Source organism: Phyllobates terribilis, unplaced genomic scaffold (genome assembly GCF_046119375.1).
Source record: "Phyllobates terribilis strain yellow unplaced genomic scaffold, ASM4611937v1 Scaffold_12__6_contigs__length_324123572, whole genome shotgun sequence".
Lineage (NCBI taxonomy): Eukaryota > Metazoa > Chordata > Amphibia > Anura > Dendrobatidae > Phyllobates > Phyllobates terribilis.
In genome coordinates, this window is record NW_027362772.1 from 284,807,487 (window position 1) to 284,834,308 (window position 26,822).

General features: G+C 43.9%; 1 protein-coding gene across 5 annotated transcripts in view; it reads left to right on the forward strand.

The window, feature by feature from the left end:
- CADM1 (cell adhesion molecule 1) overlaps positions 1–26,822 on the forward strand; it is a 236,755-nt gene that overhangs the window by 191,874 nt on the left and 18,059 nt on the right. For 2 of the 5 annotated variants that reach the window (XM_073657109.1, XM_073657106.1), the window contains 2 exons: positions 7,225–7,299; positions 15,859–15,891. The exons of 1 other annotated variant lie outside the window; for it this stretch is intronic. In XM_073657109.1, coding sequence (XP_073513210.1) covers positions 7,225–7,299; positions 15,859–15,891 — 108 coding nt within the window. The remainder of the gene's footprint in view (positions 1–7,224; positions 7,300–15,858; positions 15,892–26,822) is intronic. 2 more of the 5 variants (XM_073657107.1, XM_073657108.1) reach the window with 2 other exon arrangements.

A 26,822-nucleotide genomic window follows, 5' to 3' on the forward strand; every position in this document is an offset into this window, starting at 1 on the left:
GCAATTTTTCAATATTTGCATGGTCTTTCTATTCTTCAATATTTTAAATATCTTTGTTCTCTGATTGTGTATAGAAATGCCCTTTTAAGTGGTATTGATCTCTTTTGCAGGCATTTTTTTTTGGACTTAACTACATGTATTTTGGCTAAAAATAATTTTTGCAATTGGGTTTAATTTAAAATTTTGCACCATTGAGCTTTTAGAGGCTTTTTTTCCCTGCACATTGCTGGCTGTAGAATGATTTAATTGAGAATTAGGCGTTGAGCTTCTTCAGACTGAGAGCTTGCAACTCTATTAACTGTCTTCTACAGAGTTTTTCTTAATTTATTTATTATGATATCGACTTTTAGCTCAACTTTGACGTGGTCATAAATCAAGGATAGACAAATCAGTTACAAACTCACCATTAGATGGAACGCACTAATAACCAGCAGGGCAGTAAAGAGCATGTAAAAGCCAAAGGGTGATTTTTATTATTTTTTTTAATGAAATTTTATTCTAATAAGTTATTATTGGCCCAAGATTCATGCATTAAACACATATCTCGCAGGTGTCCATATCTTTTTGGGATTCCTTTTTGGGATTCCTATCTCTCACATATAGTATAAACCGCATCCAATAGAGTAACATAACATTTCTAATTAAAGCTGGATATCTCAAGAGGAAAGGTAATGAAGGACACATCTGTATTGTGAGCATTTGTCTCTGTAAGGCTTCATTTACACATCCGATTTTCTCACATGCAAAGAAAAATGACTGATGGCTCTGACCAGGCTCTGACCAGGCTCTGACCAGGCTCTGACCAGGCTCTGACCAGGCTCTGACCAGGCCCTGACCAGGCCCTGACCAGGCCCTGACCAGGCCCTGACCAGGCCCTGACCAGGCCCTGACCAGGCCCTGACCAGGCCCTGACCAGGCCCTGACCAGGCCCTGACCAGGCCCTGACCAGGCCCTGACCAGGCCCTGACCAGGCCCTGACCAGGCTCTGACCAGGCTCTGACCAGGCTCTGACCAGGCTCTGACCAGGCTCTGACCAGGCTCTGACCAGGCCCTGACCAGGCCCTGACCAGGCCCTGACCAGGCCCTGACCAGGCCCTGACGTTTCTCCACCTTCTCCTTTCTAACAGACCATGAAAAATCGGACCGTGCTCGGATGTCTTAAGTGCGGTCCAATATTTCTACGGAACCCATAGACTTGCATTGGTGATTTTGACCCAACTCTTGGATGAAAATTTGACATGTCTCCGCAATTTGAAGTGAATGGCCCCATAGTCTTATCACCGGTACGAGTGCTATTGGTAAGAACCACAGATGGCACTCATACCAGAAAATCAGACGTCTGAATGAGGCCTTACTCTGCAATTAATCAGCAACATAAAGTGACAAATTTTCATGGCTTGCTTCAAAATTTCCAATTGTTTTGCTAATTAAGCCTAATTGAAGTATATGAGCGAAGGGTTAAATCCATCTCAGAACTCAAATATATACATTATATTTCACATTATTCCCAAACTGTCACTAATCTTAGGCAATAGCATCACATTATATGTAAAAGATGTCAAATTTTGAATCTGCATTTCAGAATGAGAAGCCGGTGTCATTTGTGATCGGTATCAATGCAGATTGGACCCAACCCAAATATTCCTAAAATAGCCGCAGCGAAAAAAAAATATTAGTTTAATCTTAAATAGGATCAAAATAATTACCAGAATTTAAAATCTTATAGATAATGTTAATAAAAAAATGTTGGCTAAACCGATTGTCCAGTCAGGAATGTGTGTTTTCCAGCACTGTAGCACAACTCAAAAAATTGGGGAAAGTTACCTTAGTCACCATAGGGTCTATTGATTGGCTTTCATTGGAGGGGCTCAGATCTTATCCGACCTTATTCACAAGAGCCAATAGGGATGATGGTTTCCGTTGAAACCCCCATAAAAAAGTCTTAAAATGTTATTCCATCACATCTTTTCATGACCGGGTTGGGAAAAACAGCCACGTGATCCTGAGCTAAGCTTCCGAAAGCGGCACAGAGCATCCGGTTTTACCGCACCACCTCAAGTGGTCGGAGCTTGGACAATAGTTGTGCCATGAACGGCTAAGATGGGAAGACTAACACTTCCAATGAGACCTCCAGTGTTTTGCTTTGACCGATATATTAAATCCACAACGCTAAAAAAAAAAATTACGCTACAGATATTTTTTCTGCAAACCGTTGATGAGATTTCTTAAAATTTCATCTTGTAATGAAGTACGTAGCAGATTTTCTGTTTCTAAAATCCAAAGAGGAAACCTACTGCCCATGTTACAGTTAAGAATACACCCTAAAAGAATTAATGCACTTTCAAAGAATGTTTGACTTTTCGTATTGACACGTCAGAAATTTTGATCGGTGGAATGCCAGCTACCGAATCCCTCACCGATCACCAAAATAAAGACGCAGAAGTGCTCAGCCTCGGGTTAGCTGAAGATAAAATCATAGAAATAAAAGGGCAGATCTATGCGCCAATCGATTGTGGAAAATGTAATGTCATACGAAGAGAGCAATCACTGGAGAAGGACATCATGGTTGGAAGAATAGAAGGAACAAGACAGAGAGGAAGACCAACAACCCAATGGCTTGACACTATCAAGATAATGGAGGAGAAGACCCTGGTGGATCTATCTAGGCTTGCTCAGGATCGATCTTCCTACAGGGTGTTCATCCATCAAGTTGCTATGACTCTAGATCAAGCTGAAGGCCGTTAATAGTTTACCCCTTTAATAAATTTGGTGCATTTTGGATTGCCCTAAATTTAGAAAACTTAAATCTACTTCTACTATGAACAGTGTAGACTGGTCTTACAATGTTGCGGCATTTCTTTTGCAACGTTGTGACATTTCTTTTGCTAAAAAGTGTTTTTGATGAGTCTGCAGCCTATCTACATTACTGCAGACTTCTGATCCTCACATCGTGCACGCCGCACACTCAGGATTCTCTGGTGCCAGCGGAAAAAACGGGCGATTTGCATTCTTCCGGTCTCATTCCAGCTAGACGTGCTCAGCCTCACTCAATCCAAGTGAATAGAAGGAGGCTGAGCATGTCTAGTCAGCACGCCGTACGCCGCCTGCACCGGAGAATCCCGACAGCGTGCAGTGCGAAGACTGTAAGGATTCAAAAGTCTGCAGTCACATTCTAAACCTGTACAAACCCTTTAGAGCTTTATACGTCTGTGTAAAAGGTGTTGCCCCTTCTCTTACCCACTTTTTTCAACTTTTGGTGGGCATTTTGGCAATTTGTGAGTGATGGGGGCTCAGTTTACATAAAAAACGGTCTCCACGTGAAGCAACATTCGGCTGAGCACTTCTGCCCCTTTGTTGCAGTGATTATGATGCCCTCAGTACTGATCAAAACTTTTGATAGGTCTCTAAAGTTTAAGCTTTCTAACCTCACATGCAAGTTTTAATTTATTCCTTGATTGTATGATAACGATTATGTTCAATCAGTTTTGTGGTATTATGCTACAAAGTTTGGCTACTCCCGAGACGGGTAGAAATATAAAGCATTTTGGCCCCTACGGGAAATGAAATAGTATTTTTATGATTTCTCTACAGTCAACGAGCAAAAACTGGGACACAAACACCCTGTGTGAACTCTGCTTTAGGTTATTGCTAGAATAGTGCTTTGGATGGCATATGTGGCCACAATGTATCACCAGACTGTTGTAATATAAGGACAGGTGGGCAAAGGCGATGAATCCGGAAAGCTTCTTGTGCACGATGTTTTACATTCCTAAGGTCACCTTACACCGGGCCGCGGCTGCCGGCGTTAGGACAGCACACTCTGTCTCAGCCATCGGGCACGGTTGGGATTTCTGCATGCCTTTACTTTTCAGTAATAAACCAGTAGACTGACACATTTTCTGCCCAGCAGTCGCTACATTGCCTTGAGGTTCTCCGGATTACACGCTCCCCGTCCCGGCTGGTCTTGGGCCTCCTGAATTCACTTGGCAGAATATCATTTACTATCACGAGATGAGCTGCCATTATTAATTTTTATTGTGAGCTTGCTGCCTCTTCGGACACAGCGGGGTCATTGTTCAGGCACAGCAGAACCTCGGCCGCTGTCTGGTCCAATGCACAATCCAAAACTATTTCTTGCTTTTCAGTTTGGGCACTCAGTGCCAGTCCGACATCACTTTCTCATGTGCTGCCCGCAGGATTTCACGCTAAAGCCAGAATTGAAATCTGAAACAAAATTTCAGCAGCTTTGTCTTTCGGGTCAGTCCATCAGTAGAAGCTGGGAGTTGAGGGAAGAGAAGCCTTGACCTCTGTAGAAGACCTTTTCGAATGAATCCTGAGTTACTATATAAAATATAGTTAGCGAGTCTGTTCATCTGCTTTTGCATAGTCATTTGGATTTATATTAGAGCTGAGCAAAAAGATTTGCCCACCCTAGTATGACGTCCAGAGACAGCCGGACCAGGGCAGTGCAAACTTCTTCTTTTGGTATTTGGATGCCGACATACTGGTCTCTTCTTGTGATTACTTGGCCCGCGCAATGTCCTGACATCATAGAGGTCTAGAACTAACAAAATACACCCAGGATGCTACCATTCGAGTTCCGACCAACAAAGTTGCACTGCCCTGATCCTGTTGTCACGGACCATGGTCCTACGAATGTTTTTGCTCAACTCTACCAGCCAACTGCCCCAAATTTTCAGACACATGGCTGGCATATTTCAGGGTCTATCAGACTGAAAGGGGATGGGTTTTATGCAATTCCTCACCCAAAAGTAGATATTCCAAGTGGGGGGATGGGGGCATTCCCAGGTGGGTTTGCTGGGCAGGACATCACTCTCCCCGATATTGTGAAATATGTATAATATATGTTTGGCCATTCTTCCTGGAGCGCCATTGGCCACCACTTTCTCCAGGAGTTTCCCAGTCTTTCCAAGAGAGGTCCTTAACATTTGGTGAGGTGGAGATTTGGATGTAGGCGATTCTTCCTTTGTGGTGTCCACTACTATGTTCCTGTCTAAATGTTTTTACTGCTCTACATTTTGTTCACCGCTGGTCTTGCTTCAGTTTTTCCCTCTTGCCTTCCCTTCTCCTGGCCACTGCTGTCTTGCAGCAAAAAATGTACTTGGTATTTTCTTTCTGCACTCCGAGAGGAGGATGGCAGCCAGCCCATTTAATGGACCCCATGTGTTATGCCTGCTATTACCTAGATCCATAGTTTACTGTCTATAACAAGAAAAGAAGGGTACATAAGGCCAGAAAGAGAGCCATTATTGCTACTGTCGGATGGCCTAGTCTTCGTAAACAGTGTGAACCTGCCCAGGCTCAGGCAGTCCGTAGAAGAGGAACCAGCCCTGGAGATCACATCACCCTTATCCATTCTGATGATATGTAGACCGGTAAAGGTAAAAGCAAGTGCCACAATTCCTAGATCTGAAATGATGACATGGGAAGGATGGGTAATTTGACCTTAAAGGGAGTTTGTCAACACAAATTAACTGTTCAAACCAAGCACAGGCGCTCTGTGCTCCCTTCATGGGACCAAATAGTTCAGTGCACCTTCCCACCTACTTGTTTTCTCTCTCCGTCCTGCTCTTGCTCCTGTAAATCCAGAGCTGCCAATCAAGGAAGAGGAGGCCAGAGATGGCTGAAAAACAAATACAGTAGGAAGGATGCACTGGGAGCATCTGTGCTTGGTTTGAACAGTCATTTTATGTTGACCAATTCCCATTAAAGGGACTCTTGTCAGCACAGAATGACTATTCAAACTAAGTCCCGCCGCTCGGGGCTTCACGGCGGAGCCAATCATTTACATACACCTTCCCACCTGCTTGTTTTCTCTCAATCTCCAACCCCTCTGCTTTAATTGACAGCTCTGGCTTCATAGGGCCAAAGAAGGGTGGAGATAGATGGAAGCCAAGCAGGTGGGAAGATGTATTTAAATGTTTGGCTATGCCATGAAGCACTGAGATCTTGTACATGGTTTGAACAGTCATTCTGTGCTGACAGTCCCTTTAAGAAAATTACCTATCGTTTAAAGTCTCTTTTCTGTTAAATGTATTTTTTTTTTTTTTTTTTAAAGATTTTAGCATTTTTTTTCCATAATCTTTATTAAAATTAAAAATTAATACTCATGCAATTTTAACACTGGGGCTATTTTAGACTCATACGTCCTGTTTCAGGAAACAACACATGTACATAGCCAAAATGAACAGACTCTGGCCTTATATTTTGTAATGAATCGTCTAATGAGCGTGTGCAAAAGTAATTGTACATGGAAGGAGAGGAGGTGAGCTGTGCCATTTTGCTTTGTGAAAGTGAGTCTAAAAAAGCCGGTGTAAAAATTGCAAAATTTTTCAAACGTTTATTTTTTAATTCAGATTGATATGAAAAAAGAAATGCCAATGTAAAACACAAAAAAAAACATTTAAGCAATAGCAATTCCGAATATCGCAGTCTGAATATGGGCCGCGATGCAAGAACTGACCGCTGGTCACCTGACCCGAAATCGACAGCTTAGGAGACAGTTTATTTTGGGTCAGAAGACCCTTGTCCTGTCTGTGCTTCGAGGTCCGTGTTTATAAAGGCTTCTGAATTCGACCTAAATCCTGTACATCTGAGAGTTATTTTCACGGTGGACTTTTTTTTTTTGAAAGAAGCATAACCAAAAAGCCAATCCTCGCACTCTAAGCATTCGTGCAACTAATTAGCTTGATGTTTCTTGCTACGGCTTAGAAAAATACACTGCAGTTTCTGTGCTTATGTCCTTCAATATTTTGCCTTTTTCTGATATCGCCTGCTGACAGGCGGCATTCGCTGGTTTAATGCCATCACTACTAATTAAATTTTTTTTTTCTTAATATTTCATCTGAATTTCATGTCGCTTTCCTATTGATGTATTGCAAATATTTGTGTCACGTGTATTCCATGTTAATGTATATATTTTCCATTACTATCCTGCTGCTTTCCTCTTTGTACAAGAAGTATTTTTGTTGTTGTACTGTTGTATTAATTACCCCTTTAATTGCCTTATTTCATGAATCATTTTATGGATGTTTTGCAGTTGATGTCCTGCTAAAGTTTTCACATTTAATAGTGTCCTGGTTTCCATTGATTCATTGATATCCTACAGATTTTTTTTCCCATTGATATTGTGCTTTTTGTGATGTTTTTTTTATTTTATTTTTTTAATTTGGAATTTTTGTTTTCCTTGTTTTTTCCATCCAGATCCCCCTACCACCCCCCCACCACCCACAACTACCACCACTACCACCACAACTACCACACCCACCACCACCCCAGGTATGGTAACTTCATAACATGTGTGTATGTCACTTCCCTGCATGTGCTTTGGTTTGGGAGGGGGGGGGGGGCAAGAGATCACATTTTTTTTCAGGTGGTTTGCAGCCTCTGAGCCACGGGTCAGCTATATTTTATAATTTATTACATTGGACTATCTTAGAGGATCTGTCACTTGCCTTAAATATGTAATTTTTCTTTACCTGATGTAAATCCCACTGTTCTCCTGAATCCGACAATGTTTTTCTTATGTTCCTGCGCCTCTCCGTTCCTGAGATATGGCCCCTTCTTCCCCAGATATAAATCTACTTTTGTTCACCCAATGGGCGTGGTAGACGCCTCTTCTCTTTGATAACCACACCAAGTTGCTAACGAGACTATATTTCTATACACGAAAGAAAGGGTCATCTCGGAAATGGAGACACGTAGGAAAAAAAGAAAAATATCGCCCGATTCAAGAGAACAAAGGCATTTACACCAAATTGAAAAATTACCAATTTTGTAAATTGTGTGTATATATATATATATATATATATATATATATATATATATATATATATATATATATATATTTTTTTTTTTTTTTTATTATTATTACCAGTTTGTTGCTTATCTGTAGGTTGGCTAATTAATGTGGATCTCATAGCTGAAACTCACCAAACACGAGTGTACTGTGGAAATGAAGCAGTACGGAGCATGTGCAGCCCCTACTCTCAGTAGTGACGGTGCTCAGTACCACACCATGCACACAAGGGACTTTGATATCATTGTTCTCGGGATGGGTGGGGGTCTCATCAGCTGGACTGCCAGCAACCATACATTTATCATCTATCCTGTGGGAGGTTGATGAATTTTGTTTATGGGGCAACCCCCTTTAATAAATTCATGTGGTCATTAGGGACAGTCTTTCTCCCATACTTAGGGTACGGCTACATCAAACAGAAATGCTGAAGATTTTCTGTATGGGTTTGGACAGAGAAAATCCACTTTTGATTTCCACACCAGTCACGTGGATGAGATTAGACCAAATTGTACCCAAATTTTGCTGACTTCTTCCACACGACAACTGCAGATTTTAACAACATCTTGTCTTTTTCTTTTAGATTTTCATTGTGTATTTTACCTCTTTCAATGTAGAGAGATGAAATCTGCTGTGAATTCCGCAGGAAATGTCTCATTGTTACACAGCCACATTTTGTGGCAGATTCGCGACACTTGGTTTGGAAATTATTCCCTATTCCTGGAATAGGGGATAACATCCCATTCACTAGAGGTCCAACCGTTGGGACCACAACAGAACCGGAGAACCAGGGCTCTAAAAACTCCCGCTAAGTGAAGCGAAGGTTGATTAAACTCGCCTCCATTCACACATTCCATTCATTCTTAATGATATAAACAGCTGAGTGTACCGCTTTGCCTTCTCCGGCGGGACCATTAAGGAAAAATGGAGCAGAGTTCCATTCAGACACTTCAAAACTCCATTCTGGGGAATGGTGGAATCCATGGGGACCAAGAAGTTATGCCTTATCCTATGGATAGGATGCATCTTCTAGACTTTGTACATGTTAAAACCTCAAAGGTGTTAGACTTCAAAGGTAAGTACAGATCACAGATCAAGCTGGAGTGGGGAAGGGTCCCCCTTAATTGAGCTAGAACAAAGAGGTCACTGCCACTATGGCAAACCTGGCCCATCCATATCCTACAATGCCTTGTGAAAGTATTTGGCCCCCTTGAACTTTTCTACCTTTTGCCACATTTCTGGCTTCAAACATAAAGATAAAATTCTAATTTGTTTGGTTAGAATCAACAAGTGGGACACAATCGTGAAGTGGAACGAAATGTATTGGATATTTTAAACTTTTTAAAAAAATTAACTGAAAAGTGGGGTGTGCAATATTATTCGGCCCCCTTGAGTTAATACTTTGTAGCGCCACCTTTTGCTGCGATTACAGCTGCAAGTCGCTTGGGGTATGTCTATCAGTTTTGCACATCGAGAGGCTGAAATTCTTGCCCATTCTTCCTTGCAAAACAGCTCAAGCTCATTGAGGTTGGATGGAGGGTGTTTGTGAACAGCAGTTTTCAGCTCTTTCCACAGATTCTCGATTGGATTCAGGTGTGGACTTTGACTTGGCCATTCTAACACCTGGATACGTTTATTTTTGAACCATTCCATTGTAGATTTTGGTTTATGTTTGGGATCATTGTCTTATTGGAAGATAAATTTCCATCCCAGTCTCAGGTCTTTTGCAGACTACCAACAGGTTTTCTTCCAGAATGGTCCTGTATTTGGCTCTGTCCATCTTCCCATCAGTTTTAACCATCTTCCCTGTCCCTGCTGAAGAAAAGCAGGTCCAAACCATGATGCTGTCACCACCATGTTTGACAGTCAGGATGGTGTTTTGAGGGTGATGAGCTGTGTTGCTTTTACGCCAAGCATATCGTTTTGCATTGTGGCCAAAAAGTTTGATTTTGGTTTCATCTGACCAGAGCACCTTATTCCACATGTTTGGTGTGTCTCCCAGGTGGCTTGTGGCAAACTTCAAACGAGACTTTTTATGGATATCTTTGAGAAATGGCTTCCTTCTTGCCACTCTTCCATAAAGGCCAGATTTGTGCAGTGTACAACTGATTGTTGGCCTATGGACAGACTCTCCCACCTCAGCTGTAGATCTCTGCAGTTCATCCAGAGTGATCATGGGCCTTTTGGCTGCATCTCTGATCAGTCTTCTCCTTGTTTGAGATGAAAGTTTAGAGGGACGGCCGGGTCTTGGTAGATTTGCAGTGGTCTGATACTCCTTCTATTTCAATATGATCGCTTGCACAGTGCTCCTTGAGATGTTTAAAACTTGGGAAATCTTTTTGTATCCAAATCCGGCTTTAAACTTTGCCACAACAGTATCTCGGACCTGCCTGGTGTGTTCCTTGGTCTTCATGATGCTCTCTGCACTTGAAACAGAACCCTGAGACTATCACAGAGCAGGTGCATTTATACGGAGACTTGATTACACACAGGTGGATTCTATTTCTCATTACCAGTCATTTAGGACAACATTGGATCATTCAGAGATCCTCACTGAACTTCTCGAGTGAGTTTGCTGCACTGAAAGTAAAGGGGCTGAATAATACTGCACGCCCCACTTTTCAGTTTTTAATTTGTTAAAGTTTAAAATATCCAATAAATTTTGTTCCACTTCACGATTGTGTCCCACTTGTTGTTGATTCTTCCCCCAAAAATTAGAATTTTATATCATTGTTTGAAGCCAGAAATGGGGCAAAAGTAGAAAAGTTCAAGGGGGCCAAATACTTTCACAAGGCACTGTATGTGCTAGGTTTGGAAGTTATCCCCTTTCCTTGGAATAGGTGATAATTTCCCAGTCACTAGGGGTCCAACTGTTAGGACCACCACTGATCTCAAGAAACAGGGCTCTGAAAAGTCCAGTCTAAATGGAGCGAAGTGTACCTGCTCTTCATTCATTCTTAAGGAGATGGCCAAACTGTTTTTTTGGCCATCTCCGACGGTCCCATTGAGAATGAATGGTGTAGAGATGTGCATGCTCGGCATCTGCTTCATTCAGAAGGGGCTCTTCAGATCTCGGGATCGTTCGAGATCCCAGCAGTCGGACCCCAGTGATCATGAATTTACCACTAGGTGTAACTTCTAGTTTAGGTACATAACCTGCAAAGTTAAGTTGCAGATCACAGAGTAGGATGGAGTGGAAGGTAGGGGAAGTTAGATGGAGTGCCAAGGATCCCCTGGTTGGGAGCTAGAGTGTAAAGCGGCTCACTCATTGGTCACCTCCACTATGGCAAACCAGGCCTGTCCATTTCCTGTGGGGTGGAGAGGGGACGGTGGGGTGGAGCGGGAAGGGGATGGTGGGGTGGAGAGGGGAAGTGGGGTGGAGCGGGAAGGGGACGGTGGGGAGAGGAAGGGGACGGTGGAGCGGGAAGGGGATGGTGGAGAGGGGAAGTGGGGTGGAGCGGGAAGGGGACGGTGGAGAGGGGAAGTGGGGTGGAGCGGGAAGGGGACGGTGGAGAGGGGAAGTGGGGTGGAGCGGGAAGGGGACGGTGGAGAGGGGAAGTGGGGTGGAGCGGGAAGAGCGTACAGCCGCTCACAAAGAGGTCTCTTCAGCTCTGAAAAACCTGTCCATTTCCTATATGGTCAGCTATTTATTTGCTTGGCCTCCATCTAACCCTAGATTTCCACCGCTGCGGTTATCTGGACGAGCTCGTACCAACTGACCTTCCAAATCCAGACCTGCACTGATCGGGCGGCTTCTATTAAAAAAAAGTAATGAGAAAAACCCTTATGACTCGAACAGTGTAAATTATCAGGCAGGCCGGCCGCTCCATCTCCTAGCAACCGTGCGAAACATTATATTACTTTGATTACATTCCGGGTTTTTTTTGTTTTTTTTTATTCCATTTTTTTGCGTTTTTTTCTTTTTTAAGAACCATGAAACGGTTCACGTCTGCAATCACTTTTGTCAAACTGTGTATATGGAATAATTGGAAATAATAGGAGTTTTCCTCACAATGACACGTCCCCGGTGGCGCACAGTTACGTGACACAGGTGTTGGCCCGGCGCACACAGGGTCAAGTGGTTTATTTATTCTGGTTCCTGTAGTGCGTGGTAATTTCCGTGAGAGCCATATTTGCCTAATTAAAGGGATTTTCAAGCGTGACCGAGCTATTCTGAGTCTCTGGTCTGTCGATTTGCAGTAAATTGCAGCGTGTGCTTCCTTTTCATCCTAAAAAATGCATAAGGAGGCTGAGCCGTGTGGTTATGATGAATGATGCCATATGTAAATGACTGTGTGCTTATCAAGGCCGGGTGGATTTCCAAAGCTATTTTTTTTTTCCCATGATGTGGAACCAATCGGTCAGTAAAGAAAATTCACAAAGAGATGCCAGATAATGTAATGTACTATGCAAAAATCCTAATGTTTGATGCACTTTTGTAAATCAGCGGGACAAAATAATTTGTTATGAATTATTCTATGTTCTTCGGTATACCCTCTCTGATATCACCCAATTATTGCAGGCAGGGATTGTCCAGGACCACAGTATGATGCAGGTCATCAGTATCCGATCACCTGACACCCCAATCGATCAATTGCCAGAAGTACATAACGTCTGGCGCTAAAAAAAAACTCCGCTCCATACACCGTGTAGTGGCCATTCTCGGTACTGCAGCTCTATTGGCGTTAGTTACCTGAGCTGCAGTACGTGGGAATGGCCACTACACAGTGTACGGCGCTGTACTGCCCCTGCTTCTTACACTATGTACATCCGGCCGCCGCGGGATCTGCTATCAGCTAATAGTCGGGGGAGCCAGGTGTCAAAGACCCAACAATATGTTATTGATTACCTATCCTAAGGATATGCCAATGACATCGAACTCCTGGACAAGCCCTTTAATGGTTTGAGATGTATGAAAAAAATGCAAAAAATATTGGCAACCTGGGTGATTCACTTAGTACTGATGGAAAAGGAACAACACCCTTGTCCGCTGTCTAAACCTAAAAAAAAATACATATATGAATAATATGAATATGATCTGCCCCCTCGGATATTAAGTCAGTAGACCAATTGATCATTGCCATATTGGAGCTTTTAATACTAGATAAGGAGTTTGCCAAACTCTGATGGAGCTTAGAGTAACTGGACTGGACTTTATAACTTTATTACTGGAGACCCCCACTGTTTGCTAAAATGAAAAGACTGAAGATCTCTTCTCCAAAAGTAAGACTAACCCCATAGAAAGTCTGCACTCATCTGTAGCTGATAGGGAAGAGGCAGCACTCGGCCGAGAGCTTCTCGCATTTCGTTTTATTGATTGCTGAGCGTCTCTGCACTCAACCAACTATCAAAACTTTTTACATGACATTCTTCACATGTGGGTAAGTGGCATCCATATACCCAGTTAACCTTGTGGCAAGAGATAACAAGTTTCCCCGCTTAGAAAGTTCATTTTAATCAATAGATCTTGGAATAATAATAATTTCCACAATTGGTTGTGTTTAAAAATAATGTTCCTGTGCTGAGATAATCTTATAAATGTGCCCCTCCTGTGTACTGTGTAATGGCTGTGTCTGACCGTGCTGGAACATGGTCTGATCATACCACATCTCCTGGGCAGGAGAGGACGCAAAAGTGTATACAGACATTACTGATTCTTTTTGTGAGGTATAACATTTCGCTGCCTGTTTTTAAGGAAATGTTTTATCTCAAAGAAAGAATCAGCTGTGATCCCCTGCTGTCCTGTCTGTATACTCTTTTGTGTCCTCCTCTGCCCAGGAGCTGTGGTATGATCAGACTATGCTCCAGCACGGTCAGACACAGCTATTACACAGTACACAGCAGGGGCACATTTATAAGATTATCTCAGCACAGAAACATTTTTTGAAAACACATCCAATTGTGAAAGTTATTATTATTCCAAGATCTATTGATTAAAATGAACTTTATTCACGTGAAAATCCCTTTAAGGCACTTTTTGTATCAAGTCGTCAGTGGAACATGCCAAATCGCTAGAGAAAACAACTGTAGTGACAGTGTCTACTGAATAGATATGATGTATGGTCATAAATATGTACGTCCTGTAGTAGGGACAGGTTATAAAGGTTTTCCAGGACGCCAAAAAAAAAATAACGCTTTTAGTTTTTTGTTGATTTTTTTTCCCCATTGAAACAGCGCCACTCTTGTCTCTGGGCTTTGTCTAGTATTGCAGATCAGCCCCTTTAAGGTTAATGAGACTAAATTTTAATACCTGAGATGAATTTTGGACAAATTTTGTACGGTTTCTAAAAGAAGAAGAAAAAAATCTTGGACCACCCAAAAATGCCTGCATGAAAAATGCAGTCCAACCGGCATCATGTTATGGAGGAGCCTGCTGTGGGAAAAGATAGTGTAACTTGTTTTGTATTTATTCAAAGGGATATTCCCATCACCAAGATCCTATCCCAATATGTAGTAGGTGTAATAATATTAGCAAATACCTCCAATTTGAAATGCTGTATAGTTCTTCTGATTAGCTATATTGCTTACCCCATGTGCAGGGTATTGCAGTAGCTTAGGTATCCATGGTCACGACCACTCATATTGATAGTTAGCTATAAGTGGTCATAACCATTGATATCTAAGCTACTGCAATGCTCTGCTCATGGGGTAAGTGACATAGCTTATCAGAAGAACTATACTACATTTTTAATTGAAAGTATTTGCTGCTATTATTATTATTACACCTACTACATATTGGGATAGGATGTTTGAGATGGGAATACCCCTTCTTGTAACTTGTTTCGTATTTATATAAAGGGGTATTCCCACCAACAAGATCCTATCCCAATATGTAGTTGGTGTAATAATAATAAATATTAGCAAACACTTCTAATTATTACACCAACTAAATATTGTAATAGGATCTTGTTGGTGGGAATACCCGTTTAAATAAATACGAAACAGGTTACACAAAGGGGTATTCCCACCAACAAGATCATATCCCAATATGTAGTATGTGTAGTAATAATATTAGCAAATACTTCCAATTAAAAATGTAGTATAGTTCTTCTGATAAGCTATGTCGCTTACCCAATGTACAGGGCATTGCAGTAGCTTAGATATCCATGGTTACGACCACTTACAGCTAACGAACTATCAATGAGTGGTCTCATAACCTTGGATACCTAAGCTACTGAAAACCCTGTACATGGGGTAAGTGACATAGCTAATCAGAAGAACTATACTACATTTCTAATTTGAGGTATTTGCTGATTGTATTATTATTACATCTACCACATATTGGGATAGGATCTTGGAGATGGGAATGCAGCTTTAAATCTGCTCATTCGAGGTTTGAGTCCAGTGGGAGGTCCTAATTAGTTATGGACAGCTGAAAGGCCGTCCATTAGTAAAACCGCCCACTGGACTGTAGAAGTTATTTATATCCCTGCTCATTCTGGGTTTAGTAGTCCAGTGGGCGGGGTCATTCTGGCTGTAGGTCACAGATTAGCACCTCCCACTGGACTCCTAAGCTCAGGATGAGCTGAATTTTTTTTCCCACCACACACTAGATCAATCTTCTCAGCGCCTCTTGACCTGTAACATGACGCTGACAGGTTCCCTTCAAATTGAAGCCATAAGGGAATTTACTAGGTATATGGTAGAATATTTGATGGAGCGGACGAGCTTCACGTTTACCTGTGCATAGTAATAATGGATGTAAAAACCACACTCCTCGATCACCCACAGCATTATGTAGTGTGGAATGTTTATAAGCGAGGATAAAACTCCAGTGTCCCCAAGAGTGGGATTATTAGGCCCCCACTGCCCATAGTCCCTTTGGTCCTAGAAGGTTGTGCTCCTTTCAGGACTGGAGGTAAGTGTGAGGTGTCTCTCTGGTGTATGACTGTCACGTTCTCCCTTGTCTTACAAATTCAATGCTGTGTGAGATTCATTATTGCTTGTGTATTATCTGTTCCCTTTATTTTGTCCCATTTTTCCCTTTTTTTGCATGCTGTTCCTTCCGTTTCCTCCCTTCCTCCTCCTCTTCCCGTGTGTAGACGCAAGTGCAACGACAGAGCCTGCGGTTCACGGTTGGTATCAGCTTTCTGTTCTCTATTTCCAGATGCCAACAAGCCATGCCAGTAATGTAAAGGGGTAGGAGAATGCCTCCATAGCGGGGTCGGGAGCGAGGAGGATGCCCATCTATTACTTATTGCCCATTGTATCCATTTACGCAGCTCTACGTCAAGTGGTGGCTTCCGCGGTCCATTAGTTTTCGCTAGATCTCTTTACAAAGTCGGGCCTGGCTTGTTGCTCTGTTTGTTTGTCTTGTCTACATTCTGGTCCTTTCCTGAGACCTGTGCATGAAATGCATGACTGCACTAATGGCTAATGCAGCTGGTGGGATCTGCAGCCGGCAAGGCCAAATGCCGGGTCTTTAACACTCTCTTGCACAAGTCTTTACACAGGTTGCAAGAAAAAGTACCGTTTTTGTGGCATCTATCTCATATTTATGGTAAAAAAATGCACTAAACTGAGATGAAATGTGTGATAAACGATTAAGCAAAATCCAGGAACCAGGGCACCAGACGTCCTCCTTTCGGTAACTTTATTGGCACAGAAAAATTGCAATGTCTCAGCAGCACAGGGCCTTTATCCAGCCATAAAAAAAAAGAGAGAGATGCATTTCTATGGCTTGATAAAGGCCCTGCGTGGCTAATTTATTTTTGTACCAAGAGGAGGACATCTGGTGCCCTGGTTCTTGGATTTTTCTGTAGAGAGTTTCACTAAGTGTGCACGGACAACAGAGTGGCGCACGGGACTCATCTATTGCAAGGAAGAGCGTTAAGATAAAGAATGGAATCTTGTTAGACAATTGCTGCACCAGGAAGGTTTGAGTGGCCGTGGTAATTTAGATAAATGCAGGACAATCAGATTTTCAGGGAATAGGCAACTATCTGTGTGTATCGAGGTCTGCCTATACTTCAGACAGCCTATGTTGGGAGAAAAGGAGGATGGGGCTTGTTTAATTTTTATTCATGCCCAATCTTGGATCCTACAGGCTTTCAATTTCTCTATTGACTAAACATACAGGATCTGACTAGCATTCGTCCAACAGCTTAGGTGATAATTGATGAGTGGGGGCCCGACTGCTGGGACTTGAATTAGTTGGCATAACGAGGCACTTTTAGTACGCAGTCAGATGGATGTATAAATCGGACCGAGATCGGAATGCAATGCACGGACTGGCCGGCGGCTTTTTTGACCTGAGTGTGACAGCTGGACAGAAATACATGTAGGTGTCACGCTTGGATCGTTAGACCCGCCGGCCAGTCCGAGCATTGCGTTCCGATCTCTGTCTGATTTATACGGTCTTCTGACTGGTCCCTTATTCCCATTAGAGTGATTTCGCATGCTCAGCCATAATCATTCCCAATGGGGCTGCAAAGAGCTGTGTTTGGCTTTTTACTGCAGCCACATAAAGAATGGACTGGCAGTATTTTTTAATGGGGATATAAACTTCCCAATGCTGCCGATCAGTGTAGGTCTCAACGGTCAGACCCCGCACCGATCAGTAAGTGGTCATCTGTTCTGTGAATCGGTGATAACTTACTTTCACCGGACAACCCCTAGAAGAGTATGATCACCTTCTTCAGAGTTCTGAATTTGATTTGATGATAGTATAGGACCCCGTACACATTGGGTGAAAGTTGTCTGAAACTGCCAACTTTTTTTTTCAGCTTGATTGGCCAACTTTCAAGTGCGTATGGCGGCCTTCTGACTGTCCCCCCGACCGATGATGTCGGAGAAGAGTAGCAGTTAGTTTGCACTCTACTAATGGCTCTGACAATGAGATGGATAGCCAAGATGTAGTCTAAAGAGGTTGTCCACTACTTTTTCATTCATCAATGTCTGATCGGTCGGGGTCCGACACCCGGCACCCCCGCCGATCGGCTGATTTCTGTGTCTGCGGCGGAGGCAGCTGCCCGCCGGAATTGCTCAATTGCAGAGCTGCTCCCTCTTCTGATGGTGGCCGTGGCAGGGTACTGCACATCCACCTCCTCAGTGATTTGACACCGAGAACAGATGATCGGCGGGGGTGCCGGGTGTTGGACCCTGACCGATCAGACATTGATGACCTATCATAAGGACAGGTCATCAATGAAAAAGTAGTGGACAACCTCTTAAAGTAGAGTTAAGGAAAAACCTCCTACCTGCCAGCGCCATTTCTGATTAGTTGGCTCCATGCGATGTCATCCTTGCTGTACGACGTACACATTGTCTCACTGGGCATATTAATCACGAGACGCCATGGATGCTGGCAGGTAGGAGATAATTCCGGTTCGGTGGCCACAGACTACCGACGTGAGCACTAGACCAGGGTCCTCCAAACCTTCTTGCTCAACACTAATGTAGACTTCTTTATGGAGGTCTCGCATTTTTCCAGTGTAAAGGGGTATTTAATATGGGAACATTTTAGCATCTGTATTATGGAAGAAGACCCACCTAAATTAGCCGCATCCCAGATACCCCAAGATACTGTTAGTTCTGACTGGGACTTCAGGTCATGGTACAGATCCTAAAATGTGCCCACCTAAATGACTCTTTACCCTGTTTACTGAAGGGAACGTTGGGTAAAATGTCTTCCCTTGTTTCCTTATTTTTTGGAGTCCAAGGTAGGAACTGATCTCACATTAGACTAAAGTCAGCCGATCCCCCTGATATGATATGGGTGGGATTGGTCGACAGTCTAATGCATATGAGGAGCTCCCCCAACAGATAATGATTGGGGAATTTCACCGACCGATCCTTTTGTTCAGCAGGGAGATAATTCTGGCAGCGTCTCTCTCAGCGAGATCATAGGAACTCTCGGATGAGCTATGCATTCCCGTGCGTGGTGAGTCGGGAGGGAGAGCAGTCAGCGAAACGCTCATTTTATTAACAGCAGTCTGTGTATGTGGGCCTTAAAGGGGTTGTCCGGCCTTAGGCTGCAGTCATTCTAATGTGACTGGAGACTTGTGAATCCTCACATCGCGCGCCATGAGGATTCTCTGGTGCCGGGAGAAATGAGTTAGGCCGGACACGTCTAGTCGGAATGTGACCGGGAGTATGCATATTGTCGGCACTGGAAAATCCTAATAGTGCGTGCCATGTGGGGATTCACAAGTCTACAGTCATAGTGAGTGCAGACTTGTCGCTTAAAGGGAACCTGTCACCAGCAAAACTGCACTTAATCTGCGGATTAATAGCGTTACTAACCTGCCCTGCGCTTACACTTAGCCGAACGTTGCTGGGAGAAAATTAATTTTGTTCTCCCCGGCTGCACTCTGTTTTAGTCATGAGGGGTGCACTGGTTCGGCTGTAACTGCACCCCCAGCCCTGACTGAAACTTGCTCTGCATTGGGGCCGGCTGTCAGTCAGGTCCGGGGGCACGGTTACAGCATTAAGCTACATGCAGGCGCCGGGCTGTTAAGTAACCCTATTAACCTGCAGGTTAAGCCGATATCTTCAGGTTAATAGTGTTTTTGCTGGTGACAGGTTCCCTTTTAAGACCGGACAACCACTGTTAAGTTACGAATAAGTAGATATGTTTTGCGGTGTGCACATTGACAACTGGGTGTTACCAGTTGAGGGCGTGTCCTCGTGCAGCCTGTCCAATCAGTGCTGTTTGTTCAGGGACACTCCCCTTAAACCACAATAATGGACTATTTACTAATCAACATTCCGGAGGAATAACCGAGGAGCGGCGGCACAATGTGGAGCTTTGTCAGGGGTGTAACCGGTGCCCTGTTGTTGCCGGGCCGGTAATGAATGATATTAGACAAGGATGTATCCACGTGTATTCTTTTTCTTGCTTGGGTTGCTCTCCAGGTTCAGTAGGACATTACGCTGTGTATCCTCAGCACCTTCATCTAATTAGAACGTCTAAGGTTCAGAGACACGTTCCCGGTATATACATTGTGACATTGTCTGTATACATTATTTCCAGATCCAGTGAGTCTGCAGAGAAGTTTAATCAGGAGGAATTTATCAGCCCTCCTCTTGTATAAATGATCCACTCGCTGACAGTTTGCATTACTCCTCCTCCCAAGCTGGAGAGGATTTATTATTATTGCTTTGCCGGCGTTGGCTTTAATCAGGATTCTTTCCATGCACGAGGCTGCGATTGCCTGACCTCCTTCCTTCTCGCTCTCCTTGTTTTCGTCTTGGCTACAGTCGCCACTTTCGGTCTTCTGCTCCCTCTTCCCCTTTCTTGTTCCTGATTTTATTAACTCTCTACCTCCTAATTTCCTTTTCCCCTTTTTATTTTTTGGGGTGGTTTTCTTTAGAGCTCTGCCAGCTCTACATGTCTCTACTGACCATATATACATAGACGACTCTCGCGAGCTCACGATGGACGACGTGCTGTCTAAAAAGCATTTATTATTGTAATTGCACCGTATGTGTTTCTGCCTGTGCGGCTGCTTCACCGGCAGACGTGCATCCTATACATGGGCCCCCGAGGGCGTCGGGCCTGCCAATTCCTGTTTAATTACCTGAGCAGCTCCCAGCACATGTATGTTATTATCATACCACTGTGCCTCAAGCTCCTCCACCACCACCTCAGACGCTGGAGGTCAAATACTAAGAATCTGCAAAATAAGTGCCGGTTGTCACAACCGTAAGATGCTTGTTACGTGCGACATCTTAAAGAATTCAGAAGATTAGGGATGGTATGAAACGAGAAAAAGGTGATGGCTTTCTTACGGAAACCACCACTCTCCTGGAATGTAATGAGAGTATGGATACACTGCATTCACAAAGACCTGACTAGGGTGATCGTTGTAGAGCGCCGAATGGGGGGGGGGCTTGTGCAGGGCGCCGACTGGTGGTGGGGGATGGGGGGCTCGTGCAGGGCACTGACTGGGCAGGGGGTCTCGTGCAGGGCGCCGACTGGGGGTGGGGGGGGTGGGCTCATGCTGGGCGCCGACTGGGCAGGGGGTCTCGTGCAGGGAGTCAACTTGGGGGGGGCTTGTTCAGGGCGCTGACTGGGGGGGGGGGGCTTGTGCAGGGCGCTGACTGGGGGGGGGCTTGTGCAGGGCGCCAACTGGGGGGAGGGGGCTTGTGCAGGGCGCCAACTGAGGGGGGGCTCGTGTAGGGCGCTGACTGGGAGGGGGGCTCGTGCAAGGCGCCGACGCAGGGTGCCGACGGGGGTGAGGGGGGGGCTCGTGCAGGGTGCCGACGGGGGGGCTCGTGCAGGGGGGAGAAGGAGGTGGGGCGACGGTGGGGCTCGTGCAAGTCGGGGGGGGTGAGGCTCCTGCAGGGCGCCGACTGAGGGGAGGGTGGTGGTGAGGGGGGGTTTGTGCAGGGCGCCAACTGGGTGGAGGGGGCTTGTGCAGGGCGCCGAGAGGGGGGGGCTAGTGCAGGGTGCCGACTGGGGTGGGGGGCTTGTGCAGGGGGGAGAAGGGGGGGCGGCGGTGGGGCTCGTGCAGGTCGGGGGAGGGGGGAGGGGTTGCTCATATAGGGGGCCGGCGAGGGGACACAAGCAGGGAACCAACTTGTAGATCAATGTTGAAAGAACTTCGCACTCCAAATAACGCTGAAAGGGTTTTAATTTTAGCAATCCAAATTAATACATGTACGACGTTTGGGTCTTATAAAAGAGCCCTTCATAAGACATACAACTTGTATATGAATGAAGGAATCAAGCAGAGAGTACAAACCAAGAGAGAAGACACACTAGTTTACATGCCATACGTAGTGACTAATGCCACCTCTTCCTCAGCTTTTACTCTGTTTGGTCCCGTCATTCACATGCAATCTGTACGTCTGATGAAGGGCTGCACCCAAACGTTGTGCATGTAGTATTTTGGTTTGCTACAATTAAAACTCTTTCGGTATTACTATTTGAATTGGCAAGTTCTTGTTACGTCCCTCTAGGGATTTCCGCTCTATTTAAGTAGGCTGTAATACCTGATAAGGCCTATAGACCAAAGTGGCTCTGTTTCTTGAAGAATGTAAATATCCTTTTAGCTTTCAAACATTTTCCAGCACTGCTCCAGCCTTGCGCGGTACGTCTTCCTGCATGTCTACAGTATGTGGCATCTTTGCATGCTGTGCACGACCAGATCATTGCATGGTGGTACATGCTTGACCCCATTGTTACCTTGCTCCTCTTTTCCTTGTGTGTTTGATATGTTTTTTATTGTGAGTTTGTCACTGTACAGAACTATTGTGCCGGTAGCATATTGTGATGTTTGGTTCTGGGTTTGGATACCTGCACGTACGGCGCATGCCTACATGTACCTGTTATGTAGGACCACTAATCTGTCCAGACAGAGCTTCCAAGGCGATGCGGACAATATGCTTATACGCCATCCACATTGAAGTATCAGATTGTGACATTGTTCTTTGGTCTTTTTTTTCGCTCCGTTTGGTTCACGTTCTTGATGTGCCTTCTCCTTCATGTCTGAGTTTGCAGATCCTGCTCTTCGTCTTCTCCATTGTGCACTTTGTGCCGTCACTCTCTTCTTTTTGTCCCTTAACTAACCTGGTCTCCTTTGTTCTTCGTTCTTCGCATTACTGTTCTTCTTAGTCTGTGATCTTTTTGACATTGTCCTGCTGGGCATTATGCCCTTTGCATTATCCTATATGTCAGCTCACTGCTCTGCTTTTCATTATAACCTGCTGTGAAGACTTGGTCTTATTCCTACACCTTTCCGAAATCCACTTCATGCACTTTGCACCGTTCCTTTACCATCTGTCCTTCTGTCCTCTTTCTTCCTAGTGCACTCTATCCTGGTAGTTAATCGCATATCGTGATGATCATTGTTCATCTTCTTGCTGAAGATAAATTAGCTTGTTCCTCTCTCCTTCCTTTCTTCAGTCTCTAGTTTCGGAATTATCCTCACCTCTTGTGTTTCAACTCCTTGATTTTATATTTAGGCTTTTACACCATTCAACGTCTCTTTTCTTGATGATCCCATTGAAGATTCCTCTCCCTCTTTATATCTTATATATGTGCACATAGGACGTCTTCAGCCTTTCTTAGCTTATAACGTCCATTATTTGTTCAATCAGAACTGAATTTTATCTAGAAACTGTCTGCACATAGTCATAATGTCTAACGACATTATTACCTGTAATATTGCTAAAGCTTGTTCTCCCATTGGCCTTTTCCCATTGTTATATCTGCATCCCAGTGATGGCTTTCAGCTGACTGTGGATTTTAGCTGCCTATTAAAGTCTATGGAGAGGGGAAGGGAGGAGCACAGGCATACAGACAGCAATGCTGCTGCTTTCCAGTAAGTGTTTCATCTCACCACAATGCTGAATTCACAGCTACATTGCTCTGTACTTCTGTACAATGTTCTCCATGCTCCTGCTTTCCAGTAAGTGTTTGATCTCTCTGCAGAGCTGAATTCATAGCTACATGCCTCAGTACTTCTGTATAATGTTCTCCATTCTTCTGCTTTCCTGTGTTTCATCTCACTAAAAAGCTGATTTCACCGCTACATTGCTCTGTACTGCTGTACAATGTTCTCCAGGCTCCTGCTTTCCAGTAAGTGTTTGATCTCTCTGCAGAGCTGAATTCATAACTCTATGCCTCAGTACTTCTGTACAATGTTCTCCATTCTGCTGCTTTCTTGTAAGTGTTTGACCTCACTAAAAGCTGAATTCACAGCTACATTTCTCCATGCTCCTGCTTTCCAGTAAGTGTTTGATCTCACCGCAGAGCTACATGGCTCAGTACTCCTGTATAATGTTCTCCATTCTGCTGCTTTTCAGTAAGTGTTTCATCTCGCCTCAGAGCTGAATTCACAGCTACATTACTCAGTACTTTTGTATAATGTTCTCCATGCTGCTGCTGTTGCTTCTGAACATGCACTACATAACAGGACAGCAGGAATCTTTCATGTCTGTGTTTGCACTGTGTATGGGAGACAGCATAGCAGATAGTCTCCACCCACCAGCACAGAGACAACTGAAAATAAGTGGTAGGACTTGCAGGGGAGAAAAATACACGATACAAGTCATATAATGGCTAGAAATAGTGTTATTCCTCATGTACAGCTTATTCTGAAGTCACATGAAACGACAGGTACGCTTTATTAAGTCATCTTCAGTTCTATTTGCCAGCATTATAGTCTCTTCAGTTCTATTTGCCAGCATTATAGTCATGTATGCCAAAGGCTCTTGGGTCAAAGCTTGGCTCCTCAAGGTCATTAATGTGGAGTCCTGTAGTTGTGGAGTCTAGTATCTGCAGCCTTCCTAACCACAAGCTGGTGATTCTTTCCTCCATTGTCCTTTATCTGTAATTCTGACTCCTGCAGACCATCTACCGTTCCCCTGTTTCATCTATCTGCCGTGAGCTCTACTCAGTTTCTCCCGATGTCCTTTCACACTTCCAATTCTAGGAGCTGGGCCATAAATCAGTTTAGTGAGCTGATAACTCTTAAAAAAGGCGCAGTAGCAGGAAGTTTTTAGAATGTGCTTTTTAATGAGTATATGTTTCCTATGAGAGATAATTAGGGAAATTCTGAAGGCAAACTATCCATTAAACGGATTAGTTTGCCATTTTATTACAATCCTGGGGGTTGTGTTAACATCAGTAATATATTTATACTGTTTAACAATCTGGGGTACAAATAGCTACATGAGGGAATAAGCTATCCTCAGTGATTGTTTTAAGACACGCATGTGCAAGATGGGAAATTCACTCATACAAACTTACATGGTTGTCTATTCTTCTATCTTCAGGAGCGCACCGCTCCTCTCCCTGCTGGCTTTCTGAGTGGCGGTGGTCTCTTAAAGATTCACTTTTCAGACCAGCGATATGGTCACACCACAAATGTGCTTTCTCTAATGCAGCTTGGTCTCTGCAGTCTCAGTGGAGCGCAGGGGCACAGAGACTGGCCGCATCTAGCCAGAAGAGTGCTTGCAAATGCATGCTCCTTGTCTTGGAAACCGGCCACCACCATAGATTGCGACTGCCGATAACAGGCAGCGAGCAGCATACATAAAAAAAAAAAAAAAAATTGCAAAGTTTGTTTTTAGAAACTCTATGATTTTAACTATTTATGAAGTTGCAACAACCTCGTTTTGACTTTGGTTACTGTTCCAATTGTTTATTTCTAAACTAGAGTACAAAAGGCATGCTGGTAAAAATAGATAACTAAAGGTTGCCCTTATATCTTCAGTAGCTGTCGACCAAGTGCTTGTTCCTTTTGACCCTCCCATACGCATGTACACTCTGTTCTGTCGAGCTCACATGTGTTTTCATTGCAGAGAAGGAAACAAGCTACTGACAGATACCTTTGGTGTGGAGCATTACCTACCCTAAAACGAAAAGAATCGGTGCCAAAATGCAACATGCCCAACCCTTCCTTCTTGGGAGTCCCCCATACACATAAGATAGGATGACCCACAGAAATTGCTGAGTTTGGACAACTTTCGGCAAAATGAAAGCCTTAGTCTGGACCTGTACATGCTGTGAGTTGTATGGAGCCATTAGTCAGCCTTCATTGATGGGGCTATACTGTTCCTGAAACACCTTATGCCTCAGATTTCATATGCAGGAATACAGGTTTTTTTAGGGAATCTGAAAAAATTGTCCCAGGTTGATTTAGAAGTATCGATTCATGGAGAAAATAACGTCTCCCCAACCCATCACCGAATCAAGGCATCATCCTGCAGCTCAAGAAGTTCCTACAGTTGTGTAGTAAGGAGCCAAGTGGGCTCCATGCACATCTGCTATATGCTTCAGCTCTAGCTGTCTCTTATCGGCCATTGTTCCCAAATATATTTGCATATAAGCCTTATGTTCTAGTTGGAGAACCTGTTGCGTTTCCCGTCTCCTGGTCACCAGCCTTCCACCACGCAATGTTCTGAGCGTCCTGAAAATGCTGTTTCCTAAATTGCTGTAGTTGCATTATCTTGATTTATAATTATGTTCAAGCTAAAGGCCACGTCGTTACGGGAAAATATTACACCTTTTATTTGCATGATGATCTTGGTGATTGGAGCCGTAGAATTGTAGAAAACCTTGTTTTTTTTCTGTATTTTTGGGTGGATAGTTACGTTTTTGTTTGTCCTTTGTTGTACAGTTTGCATTCTAAGTAAATGCTGTTCATGTCTCTTTACTAATGATGCAGCTGTAGTATCGTTTTTAACTTGGTCCATATATCTAAATGACTATGTAAGTTGCACAACAAAGGCAGGACGCCCTAACAAACAAGGGGCTACCCTCCAGGCACAAGTTCTCAACCACCTAACCGTCCTACGTTCTTCAAATTTCCCACTCCAATCGCATTAGGTTGACATTTATATTGGTTTTAACCCTGGACTTCTGCGCTGAAAGCCAACCCCGATAACGATTAGCCAAGTCATTCAGCTGCCCCTAAGCCACCAGAGATATGGACAGAGCCTACTTGGCTGCTTACTACATAACCATAGATACTTCTTCAGAATGATACCTTGATTTAGCAATGCCCTAATCCAGCAGCACAAGAAGTGTCTACGGTTGTGTAGTAAGGAGCCATGTAGGCTCTGTCCACATCTCTGCACAGAGCCTACTTGGCTCCTTACGTTTCTCCTTCATTTAATTAGTCTAAAGGAAAATAAAAATCCGCGGAAAAACACTGTTCCAGGTTTTCATAAAAACCTCTACCTTCTTCCATGTGAAAATCTGAGTCATATGATGGTTCAGGAACAGTAAAACCCCATAGACATCTATGAATGCTGTCTAATGACTCTATACAACTCCGTGCTTGGATGGTCCCAGAATAAGGCCTTATGCTCTTATACGTTAGAGAAAAGTTGGCCAAACCCACCAATTTTTGGGGAACCTACTAACAACCTTGTGTATGGGGGGCCTCCAAGGGTTGCATTTAGGCACTACTCCTTTGGGTGTTGGGATAGGTAATACTCCTCCTGCGAGAGGCAGATAAGGGTTCCCACAGCCAAATATTTGGTCTTGAAACTTATAGCATCGGTTCTATAGTCTGTGAACCAGAAATCCGGTCATGGATGACAAAGGCTT